Source organism: Bos mutus, chromosome 22 (assembly GCF_027580195.1).
Source record: "Bos mutus isolate GX-2022 chromosome 22, NWIPB_WYAK_1.1, whole genome shotgun sequence".
Classification (NCBI taxonomy): Eukaryota; Metazoa; Chordata; class Mammalia; order Artiodactyla; family Bovidae; genus Bos; species Bos mutus.
Window position 1 is genome coordinate 69,221,678 of NC_091638.1, and position 27,967 is coordinate 69,249,644.

General features: G+C 55.6%; 4 protein-coding genes across 10 annotated transcripts; 1 reads left to right on the forward strand and 3 right to left on the reverse strand.

Moving 5' to 3' along the window:
- Positions 1–94: 94 nt before the first annotated feature.
- Positions 95–3,523, reverse strand: DNAJC4 (DnaJ heat shock protein family (Hsp40) member C4). Of its 3 annotated transcripts, none has more exons than XM_070360132.1 (7): positions 3,456–3,523; positions 3,032–3,124; positions 2,144–2,237; positions 1,469–1,653; positions 1,150–1,314; positions 390–476; positions 95–298 (listed from the first exon to the last, which is right to left on the reverse strand). In XM_070360132.1, exons 2-7 carry the CDS (start codon positions 3,106–3,108, stop codon positions 196–198), a joined length of 711 nt encoding a protein of 236 aa, XP_070216233.1. In that variant the 5' UTR covers positions 3,109–3,124; positions 3,456–3,523; the 3' UTR covers positions 95–195. The 3 variants fall into 3 exon arrangements, with proteins under 3 accessions (XP_070216233.1, XP_005894214.1, XP_070216234.1); XM_005894152.3 differs by having other exon boundaries at positions 1,150–1,311; positions 3,456–3,518; XM_070360133.1 differs by lacking the exon at positions 3,456–3,523 and adding an exon at positions 3,283–3,413.
- A 634-nt stretch (positions 3,524–4,157) lies between these two features.
- NUDT22 (nudix hydrolase 22) lies at positions 4,158–6,970 on the reverse strand. 2 transcript variants are annotated; one of them, XM_014477701.2, is made up of 6 exons: positions 6,839–6,970; positions 5,948–6,445; positions 5,521–5,619; positions 4,839–4,936; positions 4,608–4,701; positions 4,158–4,323 (listed from the first exon to the last, which is right to left on the reverse strand). In XM_014477701.2, the coding sequence occupies exons 1-6, from the start codon at positions 6,911–6,913 to the stop codon at positions 4,222–4,224; spliced, it is 966 nt and encodes a 321-aa protein (XP_014333187.2). In that variant the 5' UTR covers positions 6,914–6,970; the 3' UTR covers positions 4,158–4,221. The 2 variants fall into 2 exon arrangements, with proteins under 2 accessions (XP_014333187.2, XP_005894190.2); XM_005894128.3 differs by having other exon boundaries at positions 6,732–6,841.
- Positions 6,846–9,487, forward strand: TRPT1 (tRNA phosphotransferase 1). Of its 4 annotated transcripts, none has more exons than XM_005894129.2 (8): positions 6,913–6,969; positions 7,324–7,410; positions 7,657–7,738; positions 8,283–8,452; positions 8,545–8,719; positions 8,931–8,987; positions 9,063–9,173; positions 9,309–9,487. In XM_005894129.2, exons 2-8 carry the CDS (start codon positions 7,333–7,335, stop codon positions 9,398–9,400), a joined length of 765 nt encoding a protein of 254 aa, XP_005894191.2. In that variant the 5' UTR covers positions 6,913–6,969; positions 7,324–7,332; the 3' UTR covers positions 9,401–9,487. The 4 variants fall into 4 exon arrangements, with proteins under 4 accessions (XP_005894192.2, XP_005894191.2, XP_070216232.1 ...); XM_070360130.1 differs by lacking the exon at positions 6,913–6,969 and adding an exon at positions 7,071–7,090; XM_005894130.2 differs by lacking the exon at positions 7,324–7,410 and having other exon boundaries at positions 6,846–6,969.
- On the reverse strand, positions 9,387–27,967 carry FERMT3 (FERM domain containing kindlin 3). Its single transcript, XM_070360129.1, has 15 exons — positions 27,807–27,967; positions 27,068–27,240; positions 23,484–23,717; positions 23,146–23,265; positions 22,872–23,040; positions 22,560–22,662; positions 12,601–12,708; positions 12,321–12,455; positions 12,191–12,240; positions 11,959–12,083; positions 11,626–11,732; positions 11,233–11,472; positions 10,764–10,888; positions 10,040–10,181; positions 9,387–9,947 (listed from the first exon to the last, which is right to left on the reverse strand). Exons 2-15 carry the CDS (start codon positions 27,225–27,227, stop codon positions 9,768–9,770), a joined length of 1,998 nt encoding a protein of 665 aa, XP_070216230.1. The 5' UTR covers positions 27,228–27,240; positions 27,807–27,967; the 3' UTR covers positions 9,387–9,767.

A 27,967-nucleotide genomic window follows, 5' to 3' on the forward strand; every position in this document is an offset into this window, starting at 1 on the left:
CAGGGGGCCGGACTCCCGGGTTGCCGCCACCAAAGCCTGGAGGGCGGGGCCGGGGCGGGGGGCGCTGGGCCTGTAGGAGGGAGCCAGACGAGAGCTCTGAGAATCACTTTATTGCACGCATTTTGGGGCGTGGGGCGTCCCAGAAGGGGGCACCTTGCAGGCCCCATCCAAGGAGAGCTCTCCAAGGTGAGCCACTCAGGGGCCTGGGCGCACGATCCCTGGGCCTTGGGGCGGCCCGGGTGGTGACTGCAGCTGCTGCCTCTGCCGCTGCTCCTGCAGGAGCCTGGCTCTGTTGGCCCTGCAGGGAGAGCACCTGGGTGGTCGGGACTGGGATCCTGGGAGGTGGTGCCGGCACAGGGAAGGGAGGGCAGGAAAGAGCTGGGACAGACCTGGCCCGGGCCCGAGTGTCGTTGTAAATGGCTGTGATGATTCGATCCTTCTCATCCATGAAGCTACGATGCAACTGCTCCAGCTTCCTGCAAAGGGGTTACAAAGAACACTGGGACCGCCAATCTCTGCTGTCCCCCAAGTCTCACTTCCCTCCCCTCCACTCCAGGGTCTCACAGCTTTACACCTGTGGGGACCGCAGCCGAACTGCCAGTGCTAGGTGAGGAGACATAGAGTGCTCGGGACTTGTCCAGGGTCTCATGGCGACCCAGGTCCCTGACTGTCATGACAGCAGCTCTGAATGTCAGAGAGATCCTTGAAAGAGACTAGAAAGGTTTGTTCTAACTCGATCACTGAACTAGGCACACTGCTAGCAGTGGGCACCAGCCTTTAGGTGTCTCTACTGTTGAAGCTCAGTGGCATGGCATGCACGAGAGGGTGGCAGGAATGAATGAGGGCAGTTGCTGGTAAGGCCCAGCTTGACCCATTTCCTTCTTGTGCAGGCTTTCTGGTTGGCTCCAGCACTCTGGTGATTAGCACCAAAAATTTAAATTCAAATGATAAAAAACTGAAATGACATGAGCTCTTAGTGCACAGCTGCCTTTGCCAAGTCAGAAGGGGCTCTGGAGGAGACCAATTTCATGCAGTTCTTAGCTTGGGACACACAAGGGTGCAGGTCACAGGGGTGGCGTGGTTAGGTGCCTGACGCTGGGCTTCGCCCACCCTCCTGCCCCCTGCCCATCGCCCTAGGGAGACACGCACCTGAAGGCGACGTAGTGCAGGCCCATGCCGGCCAGCATGATCAGGAGGCAGTACCCCAGCACTCGCCGGTTGTGTTTGTGCTGCTGCTGCCTGGACTCTGGCCCCTGAGGCCTCACTTTATGAAACTGGGCCCAGTATTTTTCATTGGGGGGTGCCCCAGAACTGCTTGGAGGAAGAAGAAGGGACAGTGTAAGGATGAGCCCATCCAGACAGGCCTCCTGGCTCCTGCTCCCCAGCCTTGTCTCACCCCTCCACTCCCCTCATCTCCCTTTTCACGCCCCGTCCCGGGACCCATGAGCTGGGGGCTGGACTACTGTACCTGTGTGCCTGGTGAGCAGACCTGGGGTGGGCTGTGGTTCCTGGAGACTTTGGGGAAGCTGCCGAGCGGAGCTGGTGGTCATAGCTGCGGCGACTCTGCTCACGGCTCAGCACTTGGTATGCTTCACTCAGCTCCACAAAGCGACTGTGCAGGGCTGGGTTCCCGGGGTCCCGGTCAGGGTGCAGCTGGGGTGGAGCAAGACTCCCCTCATCTCCCTTTCCATGCCCCTTCCCGGGACCCATCCTGATAATGTCCATCGCCAAGGGCTCATGTCATTCCCAGAGGCCCTTCCTGGGGAGTGACCCTCACTCTCAGGCCTGCCCATCCCTGTAAACCACCACAGAGTCAGGAAGCACAGACTTCTGCCTCCTCCCCTTGTGTAAGTCCTTCCCACCTGCTGCCTGGCTCTCACTGTAAATCCTGGATCCAGCTTTCTCAAGAGCAGGCAGGCCAAGAGAACCAAGCCCAGCCCATCAGACAGGCCTGGCTCCTGCCCCCTAGCCTTTCCTCCTACATGGGCAGATCTCTCCCCATGGGGCACCTCCCCCAACCTGTGAATGCTGAGGGAATGTGCACCAGCCAGAGTGAGCTTCTCAGCTCCATTTCTGAGAATTTGAAGCATACCCCATCTGGCTCAGACTTCCCTTCCCCCTCTCCGCTTAAAACCACTGGTACCTCTTTGGACTTGGAGAAGAAAGCTCGTTTAACTTCTTCAGTGCTGGCACCAGGCTGCACCCCCAAGAGTTCATAGTAGTTACTGGGGCCAGACCTGTGGAGAGAGGCCCAATCCTGCCAGGGCTAAGGAAGACACAGGGATACCCCTTCCCTACCCACTTGGGCCACCCTTTGACTCAGCATCCTGGTGCTCAGGGTTGAGCCAGGTACCAAGGATAATCTCTGTAAATCATCCCTCCCTTTTTGAGTGTTTCAGGTATGGGGCAGATCAAAATGTCTCCAAGTGTAGTTTTCAGACTCCTTGCATCAGAAACACCTGAAAATTATATTTTGGTTTTGGTTTGGTTTTGGTTTTGATCATGTTTTTTAAAATAAATTCTTGGGACTTCCCTGGCGGTCCAGTAGCTAAGACTCAGGGCTTCCACCTCAAGGAGCCTGTGTTCCATCCCTGGTCAGGGGAACTAAGATCCCGCATGCCCTGCAGTGCGCCCAAAAGAAAAAAAAGAAAATTATTGAGCCCCACCTCATTCCTGCAAATCAGAATCTCCAAGTAGGGCCCAGGAATCTGCAATTTTGTAAGCACCCCCCCCCACCACTCCGCCCCCCGCAGCCCTCCTGTGTTATGCACAGTGATGCTTAACAACCACCTGAGTTGTAGGAAGGGCACTGGGTTTGACTTGGGTTCAAATTTTATATCTGTATGACCCTGGGGGTTATTCCTTAATCTCTGATACTGTGTCTTCAGCAGTGAAGGTGAGAGTAACCCGACAAATCTGTAAGGCGCCTGACACAGAGCTATCCCAGCACCTAGCGCAGCGCCTAGAATTGGGCAGGCCAGCAACAAGAACCTACTGAACGACCGGGCCGGATCCCGGGGGCCCGACTCACCGCTGCCGGGCGGCCGCTGCGAAGAACCAAAGGGGAGGGTTGAGGGGCCACAGCCGGCATAGGCGCAGGGGCAGCATGGCGGCAGGCGGGCAGCTGGTGAAAAGAGACCACAAAGAGGAGTGGGATGGGACCCCCTGAATTGGAGGAAATGGGGAGCGGTGGGGTGCTGGCCCTGTTTAGATGCGAAGGGAAACTGAAGCAGGCCCGCGGGGGCTCAGGGGCGTTTGGAGCCTTTTTGCTGAAGACCAGACCTGTGTTCTGGCCCCGTCCCCGCCTCTGCCCCGTGCGTCCAAGACCCCCCTCCACATTCGTCTCGGTGTCTGGGCCACTAGCCCTGGACGCGGAGACCCCCTCCCCACCCTGGGAGTATTGGGGGGGCGGGTGCAGGAGGAGCCACACCAAGCCCCGCCCTCGTTGCACTCACAGACTCCGCCGCGGCTGCCGTTTCCTGCTCTTACCCAGGCCCCGCCTCCGCACTCTTATTGGCTAAGACAGCCAGACACGCCCACAGGCCAGAAGGGGCGTCAGTGCGGCGAAGCCCCTCCCCCGAACGCCCATTGGCCTTTGACGCCTCGCCCAGGCCGGAGGGCTTGCAGAGAGGCGCCGGTGCCCACCCGGGAACCGGCGGGACTGGTCCTGCTCTGAGTGCGGCTTTCAGCTCAACCTCTGTTGTTCACTCCTTCGGACACAGCTGTTACTCCACTCTGCACCGAGACGCATTTCACAAAGCAGTTTCCACCCCGTAAAGTGAAGTGTGAAAATTAGTCGCTCGATCGTGTCTCTTTGCGACCCTGCGCATAGCCCCGCTGCAGGCTCCTCTGTCCATAGGATTTTCCAGGCAAGAATAATGGAGTCAGTAGCCATTTCCTTCTCCAGGGGATCTTCCCGACCCAGGGATCAAACCCGGGTCTCCTGCATTGCAGGCAGATTCGGGAAACCCTTCCACCCCATAGTCAGCCTGGAGCCTCACTGGAACCTGGCAAAGGGGCACGGCCCTCAGCTTGCAGAGGGCAAGACTGAGCCTGGGCCTTTTTTTAACCCAAGTCACTTGTCCTGTCTCTCTCACCCTCCCTGGGCTCTCCCAGTGGCCCCCTCTGTCTCATGCAAACAGCAGATGCCAAAGGAATCCAAGAATAAAGTCCTTTATTGTCTTCCGAGCTGTGGTGATAGGGCTGGGGACTCCAGGAGACTCAGGTGGAACTTCCCTGGACCCGGTTGTAGAGGAAGATGGCGCCTTTGGCTGAGGGGCAGAGCTCAGCCCACATCTCAGTCTCCTGCAACCTCTGCATACTCTGTGGGGAGAGACAGTGAGACCCAGACATCTCAGCGTCAGGTTTCCTGTGGGAGCTGTGCCCACAGTTCTGAGCCTCAGAACCTCATGTTAAGGGGGCTGAGCAGGTCCCTGGCACTCTCCCTGGGCTGAAGGCAACCCCGTGAGGACTTGTGGCTCTGGAGAGAAGCTCTGAGATCTGGGAGCCCCGTCCGACCCAGGCCTGGGAGACAGACGTGCATGACCAGGCCTCTGCAAGCCCCAACCCAGATGCTTATCCAAATGACACACTTTGCCACCTCGAACCTGTTTCTCCACAAAGATGATTCCTGTGGATTCGTGGGCCTCAGGTCCCCCACTCATGTAGTGTCTCCTCACTTGCTCAGAAGTCAGGCTGCACCTGGACAGGATGTGAGAGTGGCCTGGTGAGTGCTTAGCCCCTGGAGGGGCCCTGTAGAGCACCATCTCCCTCAGCCATGCCCCTCAACCACCCACCTACTCCAGGACCCAGGATTCTGTCCCCCAGAGATCACTCACTGGACGTAGAACTCAGCACTGGCACGGCCGGCACTGGTCTCATTGCAGGCGATGCCCAACAGCAGCGGCTGACTCAGGGTGAGTGGCGGCACATTCACCTGGGGCCAGGGATACCACCTGTCAGTGCCCAATTCCCACGTCCCCGCCCCCTCAATGAAGAATAGCATGTTACCCTAGTACAGCGTTTTACAGTTTGTAGTTCAAGTGCCGAGAGTCACAGAAAGTCAGATCTTGGGCACGTTCATTTCATGTGGGAAAACTAGAACTGGAGAGATGGAACAGTTTGCCCTGAGTCACCCAAGGGAAGTTGATTTAGTAACTGGGACTCCTATTTACCCCTCTTTTCAACAAACCTGGTGGGGAAGTAGGCAAGACATTTATCATTATCCCCACTGTAGGGAGGAAAACCCTGAGGCACACAGAGGCAAGGGTTAGAATTCCATTTCAAGTGTGCCTAGCTGCAAAGCCAAGCTCTTTGCTCAATGATGGATGCCTAGGACTTCCCTGACAGTCCAGCAGTTAGGAGGAGTCCCGTACTCTCACTGTCAAAGCCCTGGGTTCAATCCCTGGTCAGGAAACTAAGATCCCACAAGCCGTGTGCCAGTCTGGACCTATGGAATTCTGGCTTGTTCTACCTCCTCCCTCCTTGCCCACTACTCTGTTCTGCCTGCCCCTCACTCACCTCATCACAGATCTCCTGGAGGACACTGGAGAAGAGCTCGTGTACCACCAGCTCCCCAGGGAGGTCCTTGTGCAGGGGGCTGTCACCTGGGCACAGGGCCTGTGAGAGGTCAAGCTCAGTCTCTGCTCCCCTCTTTCCGCCCTACTTCCCCCCCACACGCACTGGCCCTGAGGGCCACTTCCTCTGACCCCAGCCCTCTTTTTCCAGATGGGCAACTACTGGTTCAGCTAGGTTCTCCATCCCCACCCCCACCCCCAGTTCCCTAGCTTCCCATGGGTCTGGGACAGGATTCAGCGGAGAGGCTGAGAGGCTACCCCTAAGAAGAGACTTTGGAGAAGCACCAGGCCAACTCCCCTTTTAAGAGATGAGGAAGACAAAGCTGAGCTTTGTGGGTCTTTGTGCCTCTGCGCCCAGCCTGGCATCTCACCTGAGGCTCAGGATGCCCACCGGGCACGTCCACCAGCCCAGGTGCCTCAGCCACCTGGCCAGAGCGGCGCAGGAAGACAAGGAAGTCGTCAGCAGTGGCCAGTGCAGCGCCCACGCCCAGGGGGTCCGCCAGATAGGCTTGCTTGTCACCCCAGTCGGTGGCCCCCTGCTGTCGCAGCCAGGCAGCTGAGCTGGCCCAGTTGGTCCCCAGGAAGTCTTGATAGGAAGTAAGGCCCAGGCGCAGGAGCAGCTGTGGCCCTGGCAAGCCAGTGGGTGCCAGTGTGGCAGAGTGCAGGCGGAACTTGGGGGCATTAAAGAGCCAGGGCTGGGCCTGAAGCCGGCCCTCCCAGATGGCGATGATGGCCTTGTCTCCTCCTGGCAGTGGGCGACGATCATAGGCTGGGCTCAGCTCTGCCCGAACCTGCTTCTCAGGCAGCCCCCCGGGGGGGCACTGCAGCAGCAGGGACACCTCAGGGTCCATGGTCTGGAGAGGGCAGTTCTGGGGAGGACACAGCCAAGCCTGTCACCTCGGGGGACCCACAGCCTCCCTTGGGCGCGGCAGCTGGCCCCCTCTGTCACAGACTTCCTGAGGGTACCCACCCCCCCGCAGCCCTTCTACATCCCCCTGACCACTCCCTAGGCAGTAAAATGTCTTATCATCCCAGCAAGAGCTCCTAGGCTCCTGCTACCAGATATCCCTTAGACTCCCCGGCATCCCTACAACCCAGAGGTCCTGGGTCCTGTCTCTCCCCAGTGCCCCTGTCTCCCCAAACCAGAGGTCTTGCCTCCCCGAGTGCCCCTGTCTCCGCAAACCAAAGGTCCTGGCTCCAACCCTAGACATGCCGGGACCCCTCCCACCATCCGGAAGCTCCGGCCTCCAGCAGGCACTCACAGGCCCACTCTCCCGCAGGCTCCGCCCCTTTCCTCGGAGCGGAAATGCCTGCCCCCTTCTTTCTCGGCTTCTCATTGGCCGGTCCCTGCGCTCAGGGCCCCGCCGGATCAGCTGCCCGGCACCCGGAGTCGGTGAGTCTTCCTGTCTGTCCCTGTTCCGTCTGTCTGGCCGGTCCAAACAATTCCGCACTTTAGCCTGGATGGCGGCCGCGCCTCCCGAGGCGCGCCTTGCGGAGCAGACCAACGAGCCTGGGTCAGGGGGGTTCAGCTTCCCTGGGACCCGTGGCTGACATAGTGTGACCTTGGGCAAGTCTTGCCTGCTGTGCCTCAGTTTCCCTATCGGCTCCAGGGAGTTGGGGGTGGGAAGTGAATTTAGTGATCTGAATATCCCCCTCCCAGCTCTCAAATCCTGAGGCTCTGTGACACCGGGCAGCATGGGGAGATGGGAGGGTCCTTAACAGTCTCCCATGTCACTGCTCCCCACAGGTCTTGGCCATGAACTCCTCTGGAGGAAGGAGGCGGGAAACAGCTGGGCCCAAGGGTAGAAGGGCTCACAGACCCCCCCGGGACCAGGTGCTCCCCTCTCCACCCTCACCCCTGCTCCCAATGTGGGAGGGCGGGGAGGGCAGCTCTGAGCCCTGCTCCCTGGGAAATGCTGATGGCATGGGAGCAGGAGCTGCTGGGTCATACTGTTCCCAGGAGCACAGGGACTGCTGTCCCTCTGGTCTCCTTCTGCGGCAGGTCACTCAGATTTCAGGGTGAGCAGCTGGGCAGGCAGGGTTACCACTGGGACTAAGGGTCAGCTCTGGGCTCTTTCAGGACCAAGATGTCCAGCTGTCCAAGGCTCTGTCCTACGCCCTGCGCCACGGGGCCCTGAAGCTGGGCCTTCCCATGGGGGCCGGTAAGTGAGCATCTTAGGGGCTGGGCCCAGGAGTGCTTGGAGCCCAGGGAGTAGAGTGAGCCAGTCGGTAATCGCCTTCCCCCATGGCTCCTACCACAGTCCTGTGGGGACAGCACAGAAGGTACATCCCTGCCATGTAAGGGAAGGCTGAGGCCCAGAGCCCAGGATCATGTCCAGGGCGGACTGGGAGAGGAGCCTGTGTCTGGCCAGGCCTGGTGATACCTCCAGCCCAGTGGCCCAATAAACACTTACGCCAAGATTGGGCACTAGGGGTGTTGGGGCAACTGATGTTTATTAAGTGTCCACTCTGGGCTGGGTTCTGTCCTCAAAAGGGTCCCTTGATCTTAGTGACCCTCTATGAGACTGGGGGTCCTGTCTCTTCATGAGACAGAGCCTATTTCATGTAAGGTGAGGGACTGAGGCCCAGAAAGGGGGGACTGTCTAAAGGTCACATAGGCTCTGGTCTTGCGGTCTGAGGCTCCCCCTGTGAACTCTGGCGCGGGCCAGAGCAAGGTCATTTCCTTACCACCCTGCCTCCCCACAGATGGTTTCGTGCCCCTGGACGCCCTCCTGCAGCTGCCCCAGTTCCGCAGCTTCTCAGCTGAAGATGTTCAACGCGTGGTGGACACCAATGTGAAGCAGCGCTTTGCCCTGCAGCCAGGGGACCCCAGCACCGGCCCCCTCATCCGGGCCAATCAGGGTCACTCCCTGCAGGTGGGTCATAAGGGGACAAGTGGCAGAGCCACGTGAGAGCCCTGCCTGTGCAGGGAGGGTCACTGCCGCCCTTCCCCCCGCATCCATCCCAGGTGCCTGAGTTGGAGCTGGAGCCCCTGGAGACCCCGCAGGCCCTGCCCCTGATGCTCGTCCATGGCACGTTCCGGCAGCACTGGCCGTCCATCCTGCTCAAGGGCCTATCCTGCCGAGGAAGGACACACATCCACCTGGCCCCAGGACTGCCTGGGGACCCTGGTGTCATCAGTGGTCAGTGCCCCTCTCCCAAGCTACTCCTACGCAGTCTGTCCTTCCAGGTCCCCCTCTGAGGGTCATAGCCTCTTGTTCAGGGCCAGCCCATACTTGCATGCAGGAACAAATCCCCTCCTCACCCCTTGAAATGAGCCCAGGATCCCAGCCCGCCCAGGTTTGATAACTACAGTCCAGACGCCCCAGGCCCCAGCTCCAATTGTCCACTCAGGCATGCGGCCAAATTGTGAAGTGGCTGTGTTCATCAATGGGCCCCTGGCCCTGGCAGGTGAGTCTGCACACAGGAGGGACCACCCCAGGCCTTCTGAGAGGGCTTGAATCACAGGTCTGGCTCTGTCGGCAGATGGAATCCCCTTCTTTCGCTCTACCAATGGGGTGATCCTGACTCCAGGGAATGCTGATGGCGTCCTGCCTCCCAAGTATTTCAAGGAGGCCCTGCAGCTGCGCCCTACCCGTAAGAACCACTACCCCAGCCAGCCCTGTTCTTTGTGCCCGAAGCCTGTGCCCTCTGCCCTCACCTCTTTCCCAGCTTGCAACCTCAGACTGACTTAGTTCTCCTTTCTCTAACAAACTCTCCTCTCTATCTCAGGAAAGCCCCTCTCTTTGGCTGGCAATGAAGAGAAAGAGCATCAGAGAGACTCCAAGCATAGCTCCAGAGGAAGAGGGATGACCCAACAATAAAATATTTATTTTTTAAAAAATGTAAAAAGATAAAAAAGAAACTGATTTGAAACTACGAGTCATCATCCCGTGGCTGCAGCCAGTCTTCCTCGTGTGCTCAGGGACTTCAGCTGGGTCAGAGGTGTTGGTCCTGGCCACTCAGACAAGGGAAGGGCGGGTGCTGTGCAAATGAGGGCCTACCCTCCCGGAGGATGGCAGGGTCTGACCCAGCCAGGACCCTGGTCTACACAGAGCCAGTGACAGTGAGTGAATGGGTCCAGCTCGGTCGTTGCATGTCTGGACAGTGTGTGGACGGTGAGTCCCAGCGGGTGTGGACTTAGGAGTGGTCATGGCAGGTGGTGAGCGGGCGGGGGCAGTGAGACAGGCTTCAGAAGGCCTCGTGGCCTCCGGTGAGCTGCAGGAAGAGGTCCTCGTCCAGCTCCTCCCCCCGGGCCCTCTCCCGAGTGGACAGGAAGATGTAGCCCCCGATGTACTCATGCACAATGCGGCAGCTGGCGGACACGCAGCTAAAAGCCACGTTGATGTGCTCGTCAAACTCGATGGCCACCTGTGGGGCGGGCGGTCAGAGGGCTGGTGCCTTGCCCCTGGCTGGGTCCGGCCCAGTCCCAGGTCCCTCCCCCACCTTCACTCCAGGCCCACCTGCCGGATGTCCCAGTTGACGTTCCACTGGCGCATGTTGCTGAAGCGCCAGGTCTTAACCACGTCACCCACAGACAAGTCGATGCGGATCAGTCGGTTGTTGGCGATGCCCAGGATCTCGTCTTTCCTGCTGCCCTTGAACCTGGTGCCCAAGTGGAAAGTGTGAGGGGGGGACCTCCACCCCCACTCTGCATGGCCCCGGAGCCCACCCAGAGAGCTTGGTGTGGCACTCAGGAGCAAGCTGGCAAGTTAGTCCCTTAGTTTCTCTGGGTCTCAAATTCCTCATGTGGAAAATGGGGCTTCACTGATGTAATCCCTATGATAGCATTTAGCAGCGTCAGCCAAATAGTCCATGCCTTTCAATAGGAACATTTTTTTTTTTTAGCATCATCCTCAGCTTGTTCCTATCTACAGGCTTGGAAAGTGGGCAGTCAAAGGGGGTGCTCCCTTCACAGCAGCCACCCAACCTTGTCCTATAGACCAGCTGCCCAAGGCCCAGGGAGAACGGTGTGTGGCAGGGCTGGGATGGGTGCAGGGGGCCACCGGCTCTCTCGGCCTGATTGCTCTCTAGTGTGTGCTGCACAGGTGCAGGATGGAGGGAGTGCACACGGGCTGCCCTCAGTAAGGTCTCCCCTCCGAGGACAGGAAGGAAGGCTTCACACGCTGCCCCCAGGCAGCAGGGGAGGGCTGTGCCTAATTGAGCAGGCTGGGGTGGGGCTCCTACCTGACCACAACATAAGAGATGCCGAAGTCGGGGAGGGACTGCCAGGCCTGGATGAAACGCAGCTGGGCCTCAGACAGCGAGAGTTGGGCCACATTCTGGTGGGCTTCCAGGATCCGTGGAGTGAGCTGCAGGACCAAGCTGGTGAGGGGCTGCCAAGGTCCCTGAGACCCCCAGCCTGTCCCCATCAAGGAGACAGGATGTGGAGCCTGCGGTGGGGACAGTGCCCAGCGTGGGGCCACTGGAGTGCACCCTGTCTGCATTCAGCCGCGTGAGCTGAGCCAGGCCCTGTGGAGGACGGGGCGGCTGGACTGTGACCCCTCCCAGAGGGTTACACCCAGTCCCAGGACCCGGGAGGGAGAATGAGCGAGTGAGCGCGTGCATTTCCAGGGGAAGGCTCTGTGGAGATCCAGGGGCCGAGGTTGGCCAGGTAAACCCTCTGGTCAGTCCCACCACCCACTCTCCCTGGCACCTGCTTGGCCTTGAACTTTCTCTGGAAGCGTGGGGCCACAAGGCCATAAGGGTTGAGGCCCTCGGCGGAGGCATCGGGACCCTGGGGATGGTTGCCGGAGCCCCCGCCGCCGCCGCCTGTCCGCTGTAGGCTGAGGAAGGCCAGGATGGCCTGGACCTCGCTGGAGTAGCTGCTGTCCGCCATGGTGCGGCCCTTGGAGGCCAGTCGGCAGCCAGCCATCCAGCGGGCATACTGCTGCTCCTGGGGTGGGAGGGGCGGGGAGAGAGGTGAGGGCCCTGGTCTGGCCCCGCCCCTTGCCCCTGGCCTGGCCCCGCCCCGTGCCCCTGGCCTGGCCCCGCCCAGCACCCATTTAGCTCCAGCCTCCAGGGGTCCTGGACCCGGCCCTTCACGCACATCCTGGCACCGCAGGTAGATCTCACTCATGCCCTCAGGGGAGGGCACCAGGAGTTTGATGCAGAACTTCTGGCCTGAGACGTTGACATCAGGGACCACTTCACAGCCTGGAGGAAGAAGGGATGGGCTAGGGGGCTGGGGAGAGGAGCCCTGGTGCGAGGGCCCTGGGTGAAAGCCAGCCCTGCACAGCAGCCTCGGGTCAGAGGGCATCTTCCGGCCCTTAGTTGGAGACAGGTGAGAGCATTCACCTGGCCAGTCCCAGGTGGGTCAGGTGAGGCCCCTGCACGCCCCTGGCCCGGCCCTGCCCTTGTCCTGCAGACCGCCATCACTCACCCTTGAGGTTGAGCTGCTGGATGGGTTCCCCGGGGGCCTCGTCCTGGCTCTTGTAGTAGGACAGGGTGGTCTCCTTGAACACCACCCAGTGCTGGCGGTACCCCTTCAGAGTCAGTTTCCGGGGCCTGAGGGTGTGGCAGGAGGTTCAGGACAGGCCACCTCCCTCCCCCCCATCCTCTCTCCGCACTGGGCCCCCCTCCAGCAGGGCTGCCAAGGCTGGATCCAGACCCACCGGAAGATCCGGAGATGGTCCTTGAGTTCTGGGATGGTGGTGAGGCTGTCCTGGGGAGAAGAGGAGTCAGGGGGCGCCCAGCCCCTGCGCTCAACCCTGACCCCAGCCCCTGACTGGAGCCGCTCCTCACCAGCATGTCCGTGGGCGCCGACCCCTCCAGCTTCACCTCCAGGTTGCTCAGGGCTAAATCCAGGTCGTCCAGCCCTGAGTCTGTGCCCGCTGGTTCGTCCACCTCCCCGCTCTGGGACAGCTTGTTGATGTGGTACTGGAGGGGGCACATGGCCAGGGATGGCTAAGCCGGCAGCCCATTTGCCCAAAAGGGCTTCCCCGGATACAGGGTTCCCCCTGGAAGACCCTGCCCTAGGCCTGGCCTGCACCCAGCCCCTGGGGGCCCCCGGCCTGCCCAGCACCTGTAGGGCTGCAAACACCATCATCTCCTCCTCGGTGCAGTCAATCTCTTCCAGCAGCAGGTCCCACCGAGCCTGCTCATACAACTGGGTCAGCCGCACTGGGTCTGTCTGGAGGGAGGGGGAGGCTGGGTTGGTTGGGTGACATCTGTCCTGAGCACCCCATGCACCCAGCTCCCCGCAAGCCTCCGGCCTCAGCCCGACCTGTGCTGTGCAAGCTCATGGAGTGGTTCCACATGGGCAGCAGACCCCAACCGCAGCCTGCCAACCCCATCTGCCCAGGCAGGCGGTGGTTTCTTCCCTCTAAACCTTTCTGTGCAGATATCGACTATTTGTCTACTGTGTGCCCTGCATGAAGGGACAAGGCAGGGGCTGAGTAAATCTCTCAAAAAATAAGTGATTCAAAGCGATAAAGGAAGTAACTTCCAAAACAGGGGCTCACTCGTGGACTCAGGCAAGAATCCCACGAGTTTGATGGTGATGAGAAAGAATGGAACTAGGGTGTGGGGGTGGGGAGGGCTGCTACTCCCCAGAGGGAAGCATTCCGGGAAGGCTTCCCTGGGGAGGGGGCTTGCTGTGCTGACACCTGGGAATGACAAGGAACCACTGACGAGAAGAGTGGTAGGAAGAACATTCCAGAGAGAAGGAGCAGGGAGCTCAAAGGGGCAACTCCAGTTACCCATAGAAGTAAGACTAAGCCCACACTTCCTCTGAAACCCACCAGCATCAATAGCAAAGCCATAACAGGGATAAAGCCAAAAGAACTAAGAAGAGAGAGGGGACTAAAGCAGGTTGAGAGATACTAACAAAATTTTGGAAGATGAAAAGCAGAAACGTGGACAAGGACTGAGTTGCAGAGAAGGAGAGCTGGGTTCTCACACTCTTTTCCCTCTCTTGTTCTAAGGCAAAGGCACTAATGAGCTTGGAAAAATCAGAAAGCAAACAGCAAAAAGAACTAAGATCTGAACAAAGGCATCCCAGTTCATGTCGTAGACAGGCTCAGGTCTGGGAGGTGAAGGTGTTAGTCACTCAGTGTCCTATTCTTTGCAACCCCATGGACTATAGCCCGCCAGACGCCTCTGTCCATGGAATTCTCCAGGCAAGCATACTGGAGTGGGTTGCCACGCTCTTCTCCAGGGGATCTTCCCAACCCAAGGATTGAACCCTCGTCTCCTACATTGCAGGTGGATTCTTTACTGTCTGAGCCACCAGGGAAGCCTTTCTGCGAGGCGAGGGTGGGCTCAAATGAGGACCATAGAAAGCCTGTAAATGGAACAGTTCCTCCCTACTCCCTGCAGCCGAGTGACTCCCTGCTCCCAGCTGGCACCTGGTAGAAACCAGAGATTTACTCTCTCAAGATGCTGAGCCAGTGCATCTGGCACTCATGGCACAGCTGGGTGGGAGTACGTTGTACTGAAAACAGCTGAATGAAGAGAAAGTTGGCATTTTGAAAGATGAGACACCCTCAGCCCTTCTCCATTTGCCATCAAAGACATTGGCAATGAGCCTTCTATTCCCCAGTCAAGAGATCAGAGCTTTCACTGCTGGGAAGCCAAAGAGAAACCCCCCACAATGAGGGGGCATTCCTGCCCCATTTTCGCCAGGAGACCCTCCCAAATGCCAAGCCCTGTTCATCCACTCGGGTTTCTAATTGGCTTCTTAGAGCCTTACTAAGTATGAAAGGGCAGGCAGGGATTATCCACATTTAACAAAAACTGCTGGCATGAAGTACAGTCAGGGGGAAAAAGAACTCGGAGGAAATAAAGACAATGTAGACAGCAGAAAAACACTTCAAACACTAGTTGAAATCCTTACAGAGACAAAATTCTGCACTCCTAAAACAAGAACAGGAAGCCATTTTGAAAAGGAATGTAATCACAAAGTTATAGTAATTAAGACAACATGGTATTGACAGAGACAAATTGATCAATGGAATCAAAGAGAGTTAGAGAGAGGGACTTTGCTGGTGGTCCAGTGGCTGAAACCCTGTGCTCCCAGTGCCGGGGGCCCAGGTTCCATCCCTGGTCGGGAGCTAGATCCCACATGCTGCAACTAAGAGTTAACATGCTGCAAATAAAGATCTCGCATGATGCAGTGAAGATCAAAGGTCCTGCATGCTGCAAACTAAGACCCGGCACTCCCAAATAATTTTTAAAAAATATTTAAAAAGAGAGTCAGAGAGAGACTCATGTATGTTCACCTTGGGACAAGGGAAATCTTGCCATCACTGGGGAAAGGATGTTCTTTTCAATAAATGGACCTGGGTCAATTGGATACCCATATGGTAAAAAAAAAAAAAATTTTTTAATGAAAAAAAAAGTAAAGTATTTGTATCTCTGCCTCTTACCACATACAAATATCAGTTCCAGTTGAGTTGCAGATCTGAATATCAAAGTGAAAACAGTAAAACCTTTAGAGAAAAATAGGACTACATCTGTGCAATTTTAGAATAAAAGATTTCTTAAACAGGATGTAAAATATATTAATCATAAAACAAAACTATGACTCAGATTATATTAAAATTAGGAGCTCGTGTTCCTCAAAATAAACTACTAAGAGAATGAAAAGGCAAAGTATTCTGTGCTTTGTGAAAATATATTCACAATATATTTATCTGTCAAAGTACTCTGCACAGAATATATGAAGAACTCCTACAAAGCTGTACGAAAAAGATAAGTACCTCAGTGTAGAAACTGGTAAAACATTGGACAGAAACTTCACAAAAGAGGATATCCAAAGGGCTAACAGTCATGTGAAAAAGTTCTCAACTTGACTAGTCATCAGGGAAACGTACATTAAAGCCACACAGAAACGCAAATCAGTGGTTGCCTGGGTGTGGAAGAAGGAATGACTGCAAATGGGCACTAGAGAGCTTTCTGGGGTGATGGAAATGTTCTAAAATTGGATCGTGGTGATGGTGGCATAGCTGTATCTTACTAAAAATAAACTGCTTACAGTGGGTGGTTTGTGTGGTATAGAAGTTATATCTCAGTAAAACTGCTTGAATAAACAAACAAAATACCATATGAGATACTATTACACACCCACCTGAATAGCTAAGATGGGAAAGGCAGGAAATATCAGGTACTGGTGAATGTGTGAAACAGTTGAAACTCTCATCACTGCTGGTAGGGGTGTACGGGGGTGTAGTTATCTACTACAGCTAAACCAGTGTCTGCCCCATAACCCCTGTGGCTCAGATGGTAAAGAATCGGCCTGCAATGCAAGGGACCCAGGTTCACTCCCTGGGTTGGGAAGATCCCCTGGAGAAGGAAATGGCTACCCTCTCCAGTATTCTTGCCTGGAGAATCCCATGGACATAGGAGCCTGGTGGGCTACACTTCATGGCTTCACAAAGAATAGGACACACTTTCATTTTTCAAACTAGTGCGTGCCCTACAACCCAGCAATTCCACCTCTTGGTGTATACCTTACAGATAATATGGTATATGTTCACCAAAAGACATATGCTGGAATGTTCATAGTGTTTCTATTCATAATAGCCCAATCTAAACATTGTACAATGCCCATCAACAGTAGAATGGAGGACTTGCCTGGTGTACTGGATAAGAGACCTCCTGCCAATGCAGGGGACACGAATTCAATCCCCGGTCTGGGAAGATTTCATATGTCATGGAGCAACTAAACTCATGCACCGCAACTACCGAGCCCACGCTCTAGAGCCCGCAAGCCTGCACACAGCCGTGAAGAGCTGGTGCAGCCAAAAATTAGTAATAACAAAACAATAGAATGGAGAATTAAAATCAATTGTGGTATACTGACAGCCTGAAATAGTACACACCAAGAAGAAATATGCTACCCTATATGCAACATGGATGAATCATACAAGCATAATGCTGAGTGAAAAAAAATACACAAAAAGAGTATATAGAATGTGTGACTTCCTTTATGTAAATTTCAAATATGGGCAAAACTAATCTATGGTGTTAGCAGTAACAGTAATGGTTCCCCCTGCGGGAGATACTGCTTGGCTTCTGAATGCTGGTAGAGTTCTATTGCTTGATGTGTTGGTGACATTTGTGAGTATTTCTAAATGTATATTACACTAAAAAATAAAATAAAAAAACACTAAAAAGGGACAGTCAGAAAATAAGAGCTCTTACAATTTAAAAAGACAGTTGCAGAAATTATAAAGTCAATAGATTATTTGGAAGATCAGTCAAGGAACTTTCCAGAAAGTAGAACAAAAAGACAAAAAACATGAAAAAGGAAAAAAAAAGATAAATACCCAATTTTTTCTTGTAAAAATAAATCCAGGAGGTGTAATATCTACCAAGTTCCAGGAGGAAAAAAAAAAACAGAAAAGTGGAAGGCAGTGAATTATTAAAGAGATTGTATAGACCATATTTCCAGAACTCAAGGACCCAGGCTTCTGGTCTGAAAGGGCTCAGCAAGTATGTGGGACAATCAAAGAAGAAAGATTCATATGAGGACATACTATTGAGAGATTTTTTTAAACATCAAGAAATAAGGAAAAGATTCTTTTGTGTCTTGTTTTGGCTGCGCTGTGTGGCTTGCAAGATCTCAGTTTCCTGATGTGGAATTGAACCCAGGTTATGGCAGTGAAATTGCTGAATCCCAACCACTAGACCACCAGGCAACTCCCAAGAATATTCTTAAGTTTCTGGGGCCTCTCCTACTCCTCCAGGAAAAATTGCAAGGGTCACATATGGAAGGGTTGAAAATGAAATGGAGTTAGATTCTTCAACAGAAACACTAGAAACTCGAGGACAATGGGAGGTTGCTTCAAAATTTGGCAGGAAAATGTTTCAAACCAAGAATTATGCAAACTTTCATGTGAGGGCAGACCAGTGACCTTTTCAAACACACAGGATTTCAAACCACTTAGGGAAAGCTATTACCATGTTGCCATTTTAGGGGAAGTCATTGAAATATATGCTCCATTGAAATGAGGGAGTCAGGAATCAAGAAGTCAACTATAGGAATTACCAGGAAATACTGAAGGGAAGTTCCAGGACAACAGTCAACCAGTGGGTCTAGATTGCCACCATTCCACGGTTCTCACCAAGATATAACACTGATTGATATCCTAAAGTAACCAATCATTTTGAAAGGGGCGTTGTGCTCCAGCTGCAGTGTTGGGGGGACTGGGTTATGCAACATCCCACCTCATCACTCTGAAGAGCTCCCACGGCAGGCCACAGATTCACGGAGAGTGTCCAGAGAGCCTTTTGGCGTCTCACTTCTAATTGTGCACAGATAGGCAATTAACAGATGGTAAAGAATCTGCCTGCAACGCGGGAAACCTGGGTTGGGAAGATCCCCTGGAGGAGGGCATGGAAACCCACTCCAGCATTCTTGCCTGGAGAACCTCCACACACAGAGGATCCTGGTGACAGTCTATGGGGCTGCAAAAAGTCGGACACGACTGAGCAACTAAGCACAGCACAGACAATTAACAGAAAATAAATAAACCAAGAAAGGAAGTATAGTCACTCTGTGGCTTAGCTCAGAACACTATTTATATGTGTTACCATTTACAACCGCGCGCATGTTGTTTTAACCAAAAACTACAACACAGCTCAGTTGGGAAGATGCAAAAGAGGTGTATGTTGTAGGGGAAGGAGGGAGGAAATAAGACAGCTAAATTTTCATCTTTCATACGAAGTGAATAGATAATGCATGGAGTGAAGAAAAAATCAAGGGAATAGACATATCTAAGCTTGTCATATAGAGGTAAACACTAGAATAAAAAGCCAAAGACTTAAAACCTACAGTCTCTAGGGATCAGAAATCTGGGATAAGGAGAGGTAGAAAGGAAGTGTTTTTCTGTTGTTGTTATTACTATTGGGACTATTCAACTCCTTAAGCTGTTACTTTGATTAAAAATAAAATTTCAGGGATTTTCCTGGTGGTGCAGTATTGCATGGGGCACGGATTTGATCCCTGCTCAGGGAACGAAGAGCCCCCATACCACAGGTGCGGCAAAAACAAACACTTAATTTACAAAACAAAGAAAACAGGAAAACCAAATGAATTTTAGATAGTGGATAACATGACCTTGAACAGCAACCACTAATCGCTATGAAACAAGTGAATGAATGGTGAGATTTCCCCAGCTTGCTGCCTGGAGCAAGTGTGAATGCTGCAGGCAAGAGGAGGACCCCAGATGGAGCCCAGCATATTCCCCAAGGTGAGAGGTGAGCAGGTGCAGCTGAGAATTTGGCGAGTCCAAGGCAGCTAGAGTTCACAGGGCAGAGTGCTGCAGAGCAGAGAACTGCACAGAGAGAAAGTTCTACATGGAATCAGCAGAGGGCCCCTTTCGAGTCTTTAGCTGATTAATGAGTGTGCATGTGTGTGTAAGGAAACAAGCCAAGGCTGATGGAAGAAAACACTGAAAGACACACGTGGACATTTGCCAGAGCTCACACCAGGGTGGGAAGAGTTCGTATTCCCAACAGAGATTAGAGAAACCTCATCATATGTATATAACATCAGAAGACTCAGGAGGCTCTTGCCTCAGTAATAGGGTAAACTTTTGTCCGGTCTAATTAATAACTGCCTTTGCCTTTGTGCATGCGCAGTTGTGTCCGACTCTTTGTGACCCCATGGACTACAGTCCACCAGGTTCCCCTGTCCATGGAATTTTCCAGGCAAGAATACTAGAGTGGGTTGCCATTTCCTACTCCAGGGGATCTTCCTGACCCAGGGTTGGAACCTACATCTCTCGCGTCTCCTACATTGGGAGGCAGATTCTTTACCAATTGGCCACCTGGGAAGTCCCAATTAATTATCACAAATTACAATTATTAATGTTCAAAGCAAACCTTAGAAGGATCAAACTGTTTCCAAGTGTCTTAACTTTATCCCCAAATAAGATTTTAAAGTATTTTAAAAATCCAGCATGTAAGAGTATAAGATTTGTAGTGTCTGGTATCAAATTAAAAATTATCAGGCATGAAAAGCAGAAAAACACAACTCATAATTAGGAGATAGTCAATAGAAGTAGATCCAGAAATGACATAGATAATAGAATTAGTAGACAAAAACACTAAAAAGTTTTAATTTTTTTGGCCTTGCTGCATGCACAATCTTACTTCCCCACCCAGGGATGGTTTAGTCTTAACCACTGGACTGCTAGGGAAGTTCCTAAAATGTTATTTTAAATATATCTTGTATATTCAAGAAGATAGAGGAAAGCATGAGCATGTTAAGGAGAGATGGAAAATGTTAAAAAGGTCAAAACTGAACTTCTAGGCAGGGTATTAATGACAGATTAGACAAGGGAGAAGAAAAGATTCGTAAACTTGAAGATAGAGCAATAGAACTATCCAAAATGAAACATAGGAAAATAAGACTGGGGGAAATAAAAAACTGAACAGAGCATCTGTGAACTGTGGGACGATTTTCTGTGTCTAATAGTCACGTCATCAGACTCCCATAAAATGGAGGAGCAGAAAAGATACATGAAGAAACAAAGGTCAAAGATTTTCCAAATTTGATGAAACCTATGAACTCGGATTCCAGAGGCTCAGTGGACCCCAAGCATGAGAAACCTGAAGCAAACCAAGGCGCATGATCGTCAAATTGTTTAAAGCCAGTGGTAAAGAGAAAACCATAAAAGCAGTCAGAAAAAGACACATTACCTACAAAGGAGCAAGCCACAAGACTGTGGGGCAGTATTTTTAAGGGAAAAAAACACATTGACCGAGAACGCTACATCAAAGAATAGTATTTTTCAAAATCAAAGGCAAAATAATGACTTACAGAGACGAACAAAAACTGAAAGAATCCATCACCAGTAGATCAGCTTGAAAAGAAATGTGAAAGGAAGTCCTTCAGGTAGACAGAAAATGATACCAGCTGGAAATCCGAATCTACACACTGGGATAAAGAGCGTAGGAAATGGTGTGTGTGCAGGCAGAGAGAAAAGACTGCTTTTTATATTTAAAAATGGATCTGCTGGACAACTGATTGCTGCCTTGTGTCTTGACTGTATCAGGTCAAGGTCCTGATCGTGATGGTGGTTGGGGTACCCAGTTCCAGGGGCCTGGGATCTCATGTATTAGTTCTTTTTTTTGTTTGTTTTTTTGTTTTTTAATGATTTTATTTATGGTTGTGCACAGTCTTCATGCTGCGTGGGCTTTTCTCTAGCTGTGGCTCCTCTTGTTGCAGAGCATGGGCTCTGGTACCCACAGACCTCATTTCTGCGGATCCCGGGCTCGAGAGCCCCGGCCCAGTGGCTGTGATGCATGGGTTCAGCTGCTCTGCCACGTGTGGTCTTCCCAGACCAGGGGTGGAACTCGCGTCCCCTGCTTTGGCAGGGGGGCGATTCTTTACCACTGAGCCACCAGGAAAGCCCTCAGGCGTATTTTAGACTAGTTTTCCACGCTCCTATCTGGTGAGAGAGGCCTGGGAGCCGGGAGTCCTCAGCCACAGTGCTAGCTCTGCCATCAAAAGCTCTGGGGCCTCTAGCAAGCGCCTGCCTCTCCCTCAGTGTCTGACTCTTTGCCCACCAGGTTCCTCTGTCCATGGGATTTCCCAGGCAAGATAACTGGAGTGGGTTGCCGTTTCCTTCTCCATCATGTATTAGTTCTTATAATTGTCCGTGAGTCTACAGTTACCTCAAAACCAAAAGTTTAATAAAAAATAATGGACTGGTTATTAAAGTTTAAATAATTACAATGGGACTTCCCTCGTGGCACAGTGGATAAGAATCTGCTTGTTGATGCTAGAGACACGGGTTTGCTCCCTGGTCCAGAAAGATTCTACATGGTGCAACTAAGCTTGAGCACCGCAACTACTGAGCCTGGGAGCCGCAAGAGGAGTGTAAGTGCAGGGTCTTTGCCAGGAGTCCGTGGTAGGAGGAAGCGCTGGGCAGACAGGGAATCAAGAGTTTTGTTTCAAACAGAAGTTGAGATGCCTGTTAGGTGCCAGAGCAGAGATGGCCAGTTGGACATGAGAGTCTAGGGCTTGGACATGAGAGTCTAGAGCTCAAGGAGGAAGGTCTGGGCTGGAGGTGGTAAAACTGAGAGCTTCAAGAGCACAGAGATGATCCTTAAACCCAGGAGGCTGGAGCTTCCTGGGAGAGAGGGTGGAGAGAGGAGGCTGGAGAGGGAGCCCTGGAGCTCGCAATTCCCAGAGGCTGTAGAGACAGAAGGAAGGGCAGAGAGGGGCAGGGCAGCTGCAGACCCCCGAGCAGTGTGTGGGGATCCTAAGCAGTCAAGTAAGAAGTGGACTGGGGCACTTCCCTGGCGGTCCAGTGGTTAAGACGCCATGCTTCCACTGCAGGGGCCACAAGCTCCATCGGGGAACTAAGATCCCTCATGCCCTCCGCGCGGTACAGCCCAAAACAAAACAGCATGGAGGGCTTGGTCACCTCAACAGGATGGGGAAGGAAGACTCCAGGATGGAGTTGGCTGAGGAGAGAGAGGGCATCAAGGAGTACCCACTGGAAAGGCTTCTGGGGAGCAAAGACACTGCACCCGGGTTCTGTGGACAACGATGCTTACAAGCTTGGCAAGGAAGTGGGGACAGAGAAGCGGGGCTTTTGAGCCCGGATGCATGGAGCCTGTTTGTTGCCATGCGGACGGCAGGCAGGGAGGGAGCTGTACACACAGGCGTCCGCCTGCAAAGCTTCACCCCTCACCTGCCCTGGTTCCTGCCGGTCCCAGTGCCGCTGCCTCCAGAAAGCCTTCCCTGAGCCCAGGTGTCCCAGGCGTCTTTCACCTGAGCAGGCTTCCCAGCACCTACCACGGTCTACACTGAGCTGCCTCTCCCTGACAACCCTTGAGGAACAGGCCTTGGCATCCACGGGGGCCCAGCACCATGTTGGTGGAGCTACCCAACGGGGGTGTGGACCCACAAACGGACAGCTGGGCAGACTCCCACAAGTGTCTAACCTTCGCGGAGCCCAGACCTTCGACACGAGATCCCCCGTGTCCCACAACCCAGCCTCCCTTCTCCCTGACCCTGCCCACCTTGGGATCCAGGTCGAAGAAGCTGTAGTACTTGAAGCGCAGCCAGAGCGTGTCCCCAGCCTTGATGCCCTGCTGCATGAGGCACCGCGATGAATCCAGCCACCTGGAGCAGAGCACAGGCTGGGGGTCAGGGCCGAGCCAGGGGCAGCGGGGCGGTGGAGGGGGCCGGGCTGGCTCGGGGGCAAGCACACACATACAGGAAAGGGGGCCTGGGGACGAGACCGAGCAGGCCACGGGGGAGGGGGTGGGCTCTGGGAGCAGGGCACATGGCATGGGGCGCCAGGGCGCCTGCAGACCCGACGGGCTGCGCACCTGCTGTGGAGCTGGGTCTTGTCCAAGAGGGAGCTGGGCCGAGGCAGGCGCTGCAGCAGGAGGGGGTCCGGCGGGGGCTGCGGCCGGCTCAGCATGTGGTAGCAGGCCTCCGTCTGGGCACTGTCTGAGAAGTGGGCTGGCATCCCCCGGAACGACGCGGGGGCCACGCCTGGAGTGCGGGTGGGGGTCAGCCAGGCCCGGTACCCCTCACCCACCCAGGCCTCTCCCAGGCGCCCCCCGGCGGCATCTCTGGGCTGCCGCAGCCTGCACTCACCCCCGACCAGGACGACCTTGGTCAGGTCATACACCTCCTCCTCCGGCTCCTTTTCTTTCTTCTTCTTCTTCTCCTTCTCAGGAGCCCGGAGCAGAGACATCTCCTCAGGGTGCCGGATACCTGAGGGGAGCCGAGGCCTCAAGGGGAGGCCAGGGTCCTGCCCTGTGACCTCCTGCCCCACCCATGGGCAGTTTGGGGCAGGTCCCAGCCCCCCAAGCTGGAGGGGGAACAACAGCTCGGCAAGGACGAGGTGACAGTGGCTGGGCCTGGCAAGGGAGAGGACCTTCCCCCTGGCTGGACCCTGGCAGGGGCAGCATGGGGGCCACCCGGGGACTCACTGAGGAGCCGGCAGATGGCCACCATGGCCTGGAAGAGGGGCTGGGAGAAGCTGGCGCGGAGGCGCAGGGCACGGCGGTTGGGCAGCCGCAGGATGACGGGCCGGTGCTGGGGCCCGAAGAAGAGGCGGGCGTCGGCCAGGATCCCGTATTTGTCCAGCGTCCAGTGGGTCTGCAGCAGCCACTGCCTTTTCTGTTCCCACCAAATGGCGTGGTCTGACCAGTCCTGCTTGCGTTCTGCGGGGCCACAGGCAAGGGCGACCATGTCAGCCTAGGTGGGCCCTGCCCTGAGTGCTGAGCACGAGCCTGGGATCCAGAGGTGCTGAACACCCAATCCCCGGCCCAGGCCAGGAGCAGGGCCAGGCTGGGGGCCCAGGACTGAGGTCGTGGCATGACGGCTGTTTGCTGGCTAACCTGCTTGTCCCCTGGGCTCAGCTGCCACGGAGCGGAGTCACTTCCCGGGGGAGCCCCCAACCCAGAACCCAGTGCCCCCGCCTCTCACACTCCAGGGCACTGGGCTTCCCCATGCAGCACCTCCTGTGTCCTCTTGCAAGTCCCAACTTCATGGCTTCTCTCCGGCCTTTCTGGGAGCTCGGGAGGCAGAGGCGACAGCAGGGCCTGGGGATTATGCCGAGCACACAGCAGCAGGCGCCCCGTAAAGAGCTAGTGGTTTCTAGTTCTGTGACCTTGGCCAAGACCTGAGCCTCCCTGGGCCTCAGTTTTCTAGTTCCTGAGATGTGAGCAGCCATGGACACCGAGCAGGGCCTGCTGCCCTGCGGCGAGTGGAATGTGTCTGTGACACAGGCACGTCGCTGCGCCAGTATAGAGCGTGGGCTTTCGGATAGAGATGGGAGCGCCTCGAGGTCTCACGTGGCCAGTGTCAGAAGACGTGCACGCCCCTCTTAATCCTCCCCCCAGGAGCCTGAACCGGTGCCAGGTGAGACAGAGGAAGCGCTGTGTCCCCTAGTGTCAGAGCCCTTCCTGGGGAGTGGTCCTGTCCCCTGCCCCAATTCCACCTCCTTCGAGCCTTCTCCTGCCCAGAAGCCCCCCCGCTGTGCCTTCACGGTTCTTGGTTTTGTGGCACACACTCCCGTCTCCTCGTGGCCCTCTGCCCTTGTTCTCTCTCACTGGCCCCTCTCCAGGCCAGCCCCTGCCTATCCCCATTGGTTCAGGAAGAGGACCCTCTTCTCCCTCCTTGGTCATGCCTTTTCCCAGGGTGAGGGGGAGCCAGTCTCATCTAGTCTATGTCTTCACCTTTCTGCTGTGAGCCCCAGGCCAGAAACCAACTGGCTAAGGGGCACATCCATTGGCTTCGATCATTCCAGAAACCTTTGTTCGCCTGCCTATGTGCCCGGCTCTGGGACTATGAATGCAACAATCCTGAGTCCCAGCCCCCCAGGGGCTCCTCTTAACCTTGCTCTGCCTGACTCTGTGGGGGCTTCCCAGGTGGCGCTAGTGGTAAAGAATCCACCTGTAGTTCAGGAGACATAAAGAGACACAGGTTCAATCCCTGGGTCTGCCCCTGGAAGAGGAAACGGCAACCACTCCAGTATTCTTGCCTGGAGAATCCCTTGGACAATGGAACCTGGCAGGCTACAGTCCATGGGGTTGCAAAGAGTTGGACACGACTTAGTGGACAGAGGCCCCCCCTCCCCTCATCAGCTCCCCGCAGATCCTGGGGACGGGGTGACAACGGCTAGGCTGCTTCCCTTTGCCTTCAGCCGCATTTCATCCAGGCAGTCCCGCCTCCACGCTCCACCTCCCGTCCGTCCTTACTGCCTGCAGCCCGCCCTGTTGGGAGGGGCCTGCCTTAGCCCGATAGCCTCCGCTGGGAACCCTTCCTGTGGCTCTCCACCTCCACGATGGAGTCCCAAACACCGGACAGAAGAGCAGGCCCCCAGCCTTGTTCCTTGTCACACTCCGGAGTCCTCCCTGGCCTAGAGCCCCCAGACTTCACCCTGTTCAGAACTCGCCCCGTGCCCCAGTGTCTCGCCTAGCTCCTCCCTGTTTGCGGCCCCCCTCTCGGGATTCATGGGCTTCCCTTGTGGCTCAGCTGGTAAGAATCCGCCTGCAATGTGGGAGACCTGGGTTTGATCCCTGGGTTGGGAAGATCCCCTGGAGAAAGGAAAGGCTTCCCACTCCAGTATTCTGGCCTGGAGAATTCCATGGACTGTATAGTCCATGGGGTCGCAGAGTCGGACACAACTAAGAGACTTTCACTTCACTTCACTCGGGATTCATATTGTCCTGGGCTGGGTGCGACCTCCATGCTGGCTTCCCCTGTGTAGCAGCCCACCCTGGCCCTGAGCCGGCCCCTAAATGTTGGGTCTCACCTGCCCAGCTGTGCTCCAGGCCCCAGGTTGGCACTGCTGGATTGGCTGGGCATCAGTGACTCTGATGCCCTAAGGAAAGAGTGGGAGTTGGTGGAGTGGGGACAGTATTTGCTGGGTGGGGGACAGGAGAAGCTGGAGGGACTTGACCCTGGGGGCCCAGCAGCCTGGGGAGGAGTGGCAACCACTCCAGTATTCTTGCCCGGAGAATCCCTTGGACAGAGGAACCTGGCAGGCTACAGTCCATGGGGTTGCAAATAATTGGACACGACTTAGCACGCACGCAGACCTGACTCTGGACCCAACAAGGAGCACGCAGGCTCCTTGTTGAGGCCTCTTGCTTTGCTGTGGACCGTCCCCCGGGGCCAGCTGGGCCTTCTCTTGGGGCACCTGGTCTTCACCCTCTCTGCCTTGCTTGGCCAGGCCTGCCTGAGTCTTGTCACCCAGTCTCCTGAGGGACCCTCTGCTCCCCACTTCTGCTTTCACAACCTCCTGGGGCCCTGCCTTCTGGAGGCTCCCCTCACTACCTCAGCCTTGTGGCCGGGCTGTCTGGGGGGGCCCCACGCTCTCCACAAGCCACTGACCTCCTTCTGGGCCGCACGTGGCAGGGCGGGGGCTGGATGGGCCTGAGACAGCCCGCCCCCGCCCCACACCCGCAGGGGCCCAGATTGTGGGCTGGATGGGCCTATCGTGGGCCTGCCTTCCGGCTCTGGCTATCAGAGCCAGCCCGCCACCCTCCCAGGAAGGGGCAGCCCCCACCCCAGCGGGGAGAGGCGATGAGAAGCCCCCTGTCGCTGGCCCTGCTCCCCTCCAGGGTTGACACCACAGGAGGCTCTGCTGTAACTTCCTGTGGGGGCAGGGCCGTCCCACCCAGGCTGGGGCCTGTCACCAGCATGCTGAGGGCTTCCGCCCAGGGACAGGGCGTTGGACCAGGTCCCCAAGTCACCAGGAGCCCCCTCTGGCCTCCCCTTGACCCCCAGAATGGGACCTCAACCTCAGCCCAGGCAAGGCCTCTCCTGACGCAGAGGCCCGTGGCCGGGTCTGGTCCTTGGGGGTCTTAGCAGAACCAGCTAGCATGGAGGAAGGGCGGACGACAGTGGGAGGGAGGGGAAGTTGAGTTGGGGAAATGTCTTTTTTGGAACAAAATGATTAAGCTGGTGCCTGAGTCACTGTGACTCCATTATCGAGGGCCGTGCAGCAGGGCCGGCCCGGAAGCCCTGGGGGACCCGGTGGGCGGCGGGGGTCGTGGGCACTCACTGATCTCCTCCACAATCTTCAGGAGCACCCCACCGATGTGTGACTCCCCCGTGACGCGGAGGGTGAGCGACTCGGCCTCCGGGTCCTCCTCTCCTATAAACACCCGCAGCTCCCAGGACGAGTCGATGTAGTCCCCAGTGGCTGTCTTCATGCCCGCCATGGCTGTGGCGGCGCTGAGGAGAGGGTGGGAAGGAGGAGAGTGGGCAGCTGGGAGGTGGCCTGTGGTGCCCGGGACAGGCAAGGGGCCAGAGGGCAAGCCCGCAGGCCAGAGTGCCGCGGCAGCAGCAAGACCCGGGGAGGTGGGTTGTCCCAGGTGAGAAACTCGGACCCCTCTCTCCATCACAATGGTTGAGCTTCGCAAGGGCCCCTCGAGACCACATTGCCCAGCCCTCTCCCTTTGTGCAGACGGGAAGACGAGGCCCCTAAGAGTAGGAAGGGGCTCCCCCTACACCCCCCAGCTCAGTGCCAGAGCTGGGCCCAACGTCCACCTGCTTGCCCAGCCGACAGCCCAGCCCAAGCCTGCCCTGGCAGCTGCCCACCCTAGAAATGGTGAACCCAGGTCAGAAAACAGTCCCCATCAGGCCCAAAGCTCAGAACCACCACCCCAAAGCTGCTGACGCCTCTCAAGGGCCGTGGAAAGTCTAGGTTGCCGCACGGAGAGAGGCGTTCTGGGCAGAGAGGGCTGCCAGAGGGCGAGGGCGAGGAGGGTCCTTGGGCCTCCAGCTGCCCACCGGCTTACCTTGCCTGCGAGGGGCTGGGGCTGCAGGTGTGTTGGGGGGGTCGGCGCGTCAGCCACTCCTGGCCACGGCCCACACACCTGCAGACCGCTGCGTGCTTCCTCCCCCTCCGCTTTCTCTTTGGAGTTTCCTTCAGAGGGCAACCCTCCCTGGCTTATCACCA

Coding starts and splice junctions, on each gene's coding strand:
- NUDT22 (XM_014477701.2), bottom strand. CDS start 6,913: ATGAGAAGCCGAGAAAGAAGGGGGCAGGCATTTCCGCTCCGAGGAAAG. Junction 5,620..5,947: donor GTGGGCATCCTGAGCCTCAG/GTGAGATGCCAG, acceptor GACCTCTCACAG/GCCCTGTGCCCAGGTGACAG. Junction 4,702..4,838: donor AGTGCTGAGTTCTACGTCCA/GTGAGTGATCTC, acceptor CATCCTGTCCAG/GTGCAGCCTGACTTCTGAGC.
- TRPT1 (XM_005894130.2), top strand. CDS start 6,883: ATGCCTGCCCCCTTCTTTCTCGGCTTCTCATTGGCCGGTCCCTGCGCT. Junction 6,970..7,656: donor CTGCCCGGCACCCGGAGTCG/GTGAGTCTTCCT, acceptor GGGCTCTTTCAG/GACCAAGATGTCCAGCTGTC. Junction 7,739..8,282: donor GGGCCTTCCCATGGGGGCCG/GTAAGTGAGCAT, acceptor GCCTCCCCACAG/ATGGTTTCGTGCCCCTGGAC.
- FERMT3 (XM_070360129.1), bottom strand. CDS start 27,227: ATGGCGGGCATGAAGACAGCCACTGGGGACTACATCGACTCGTCCTGG. Junction 23,041..23,145: donor CAAGGTCGTCCTGGTCGGGG/GTGAGTGCAGGC, acceptor CCCGCACTCCAG/GCGTGGCCCCCGCGTCGTTC. Junction 10,182..10,763: donor ATCTCTTATGTTGTGGTCAG/GTAGGAGCCCCA, acceptor CTTGGGCACCAG/GTTCAAGGGCAGCAGGAAAG.
- DNAJC4 (XM_070360132.1), bottom strand. CDS start 3,108: ATGCTGCCCCTGCGCCTATGCCGGCTGTGGCCCCTCAACCCTCCCCTT. Junction 2,238..3,031: donor GCAGCGGCCGCCCGGCAGCG/GTGAGTCGGGCC, acceptor CTCTCTCCACAG/GTCTGGCCCCAGTAACTACT. Junction 299..389: donor GACACTCGGGCCCGGGCCAG/GTCTGTCCCAGC, acceptor CTCTCCCTGCAG/GGCCAACAGAGCCAGGCTCC.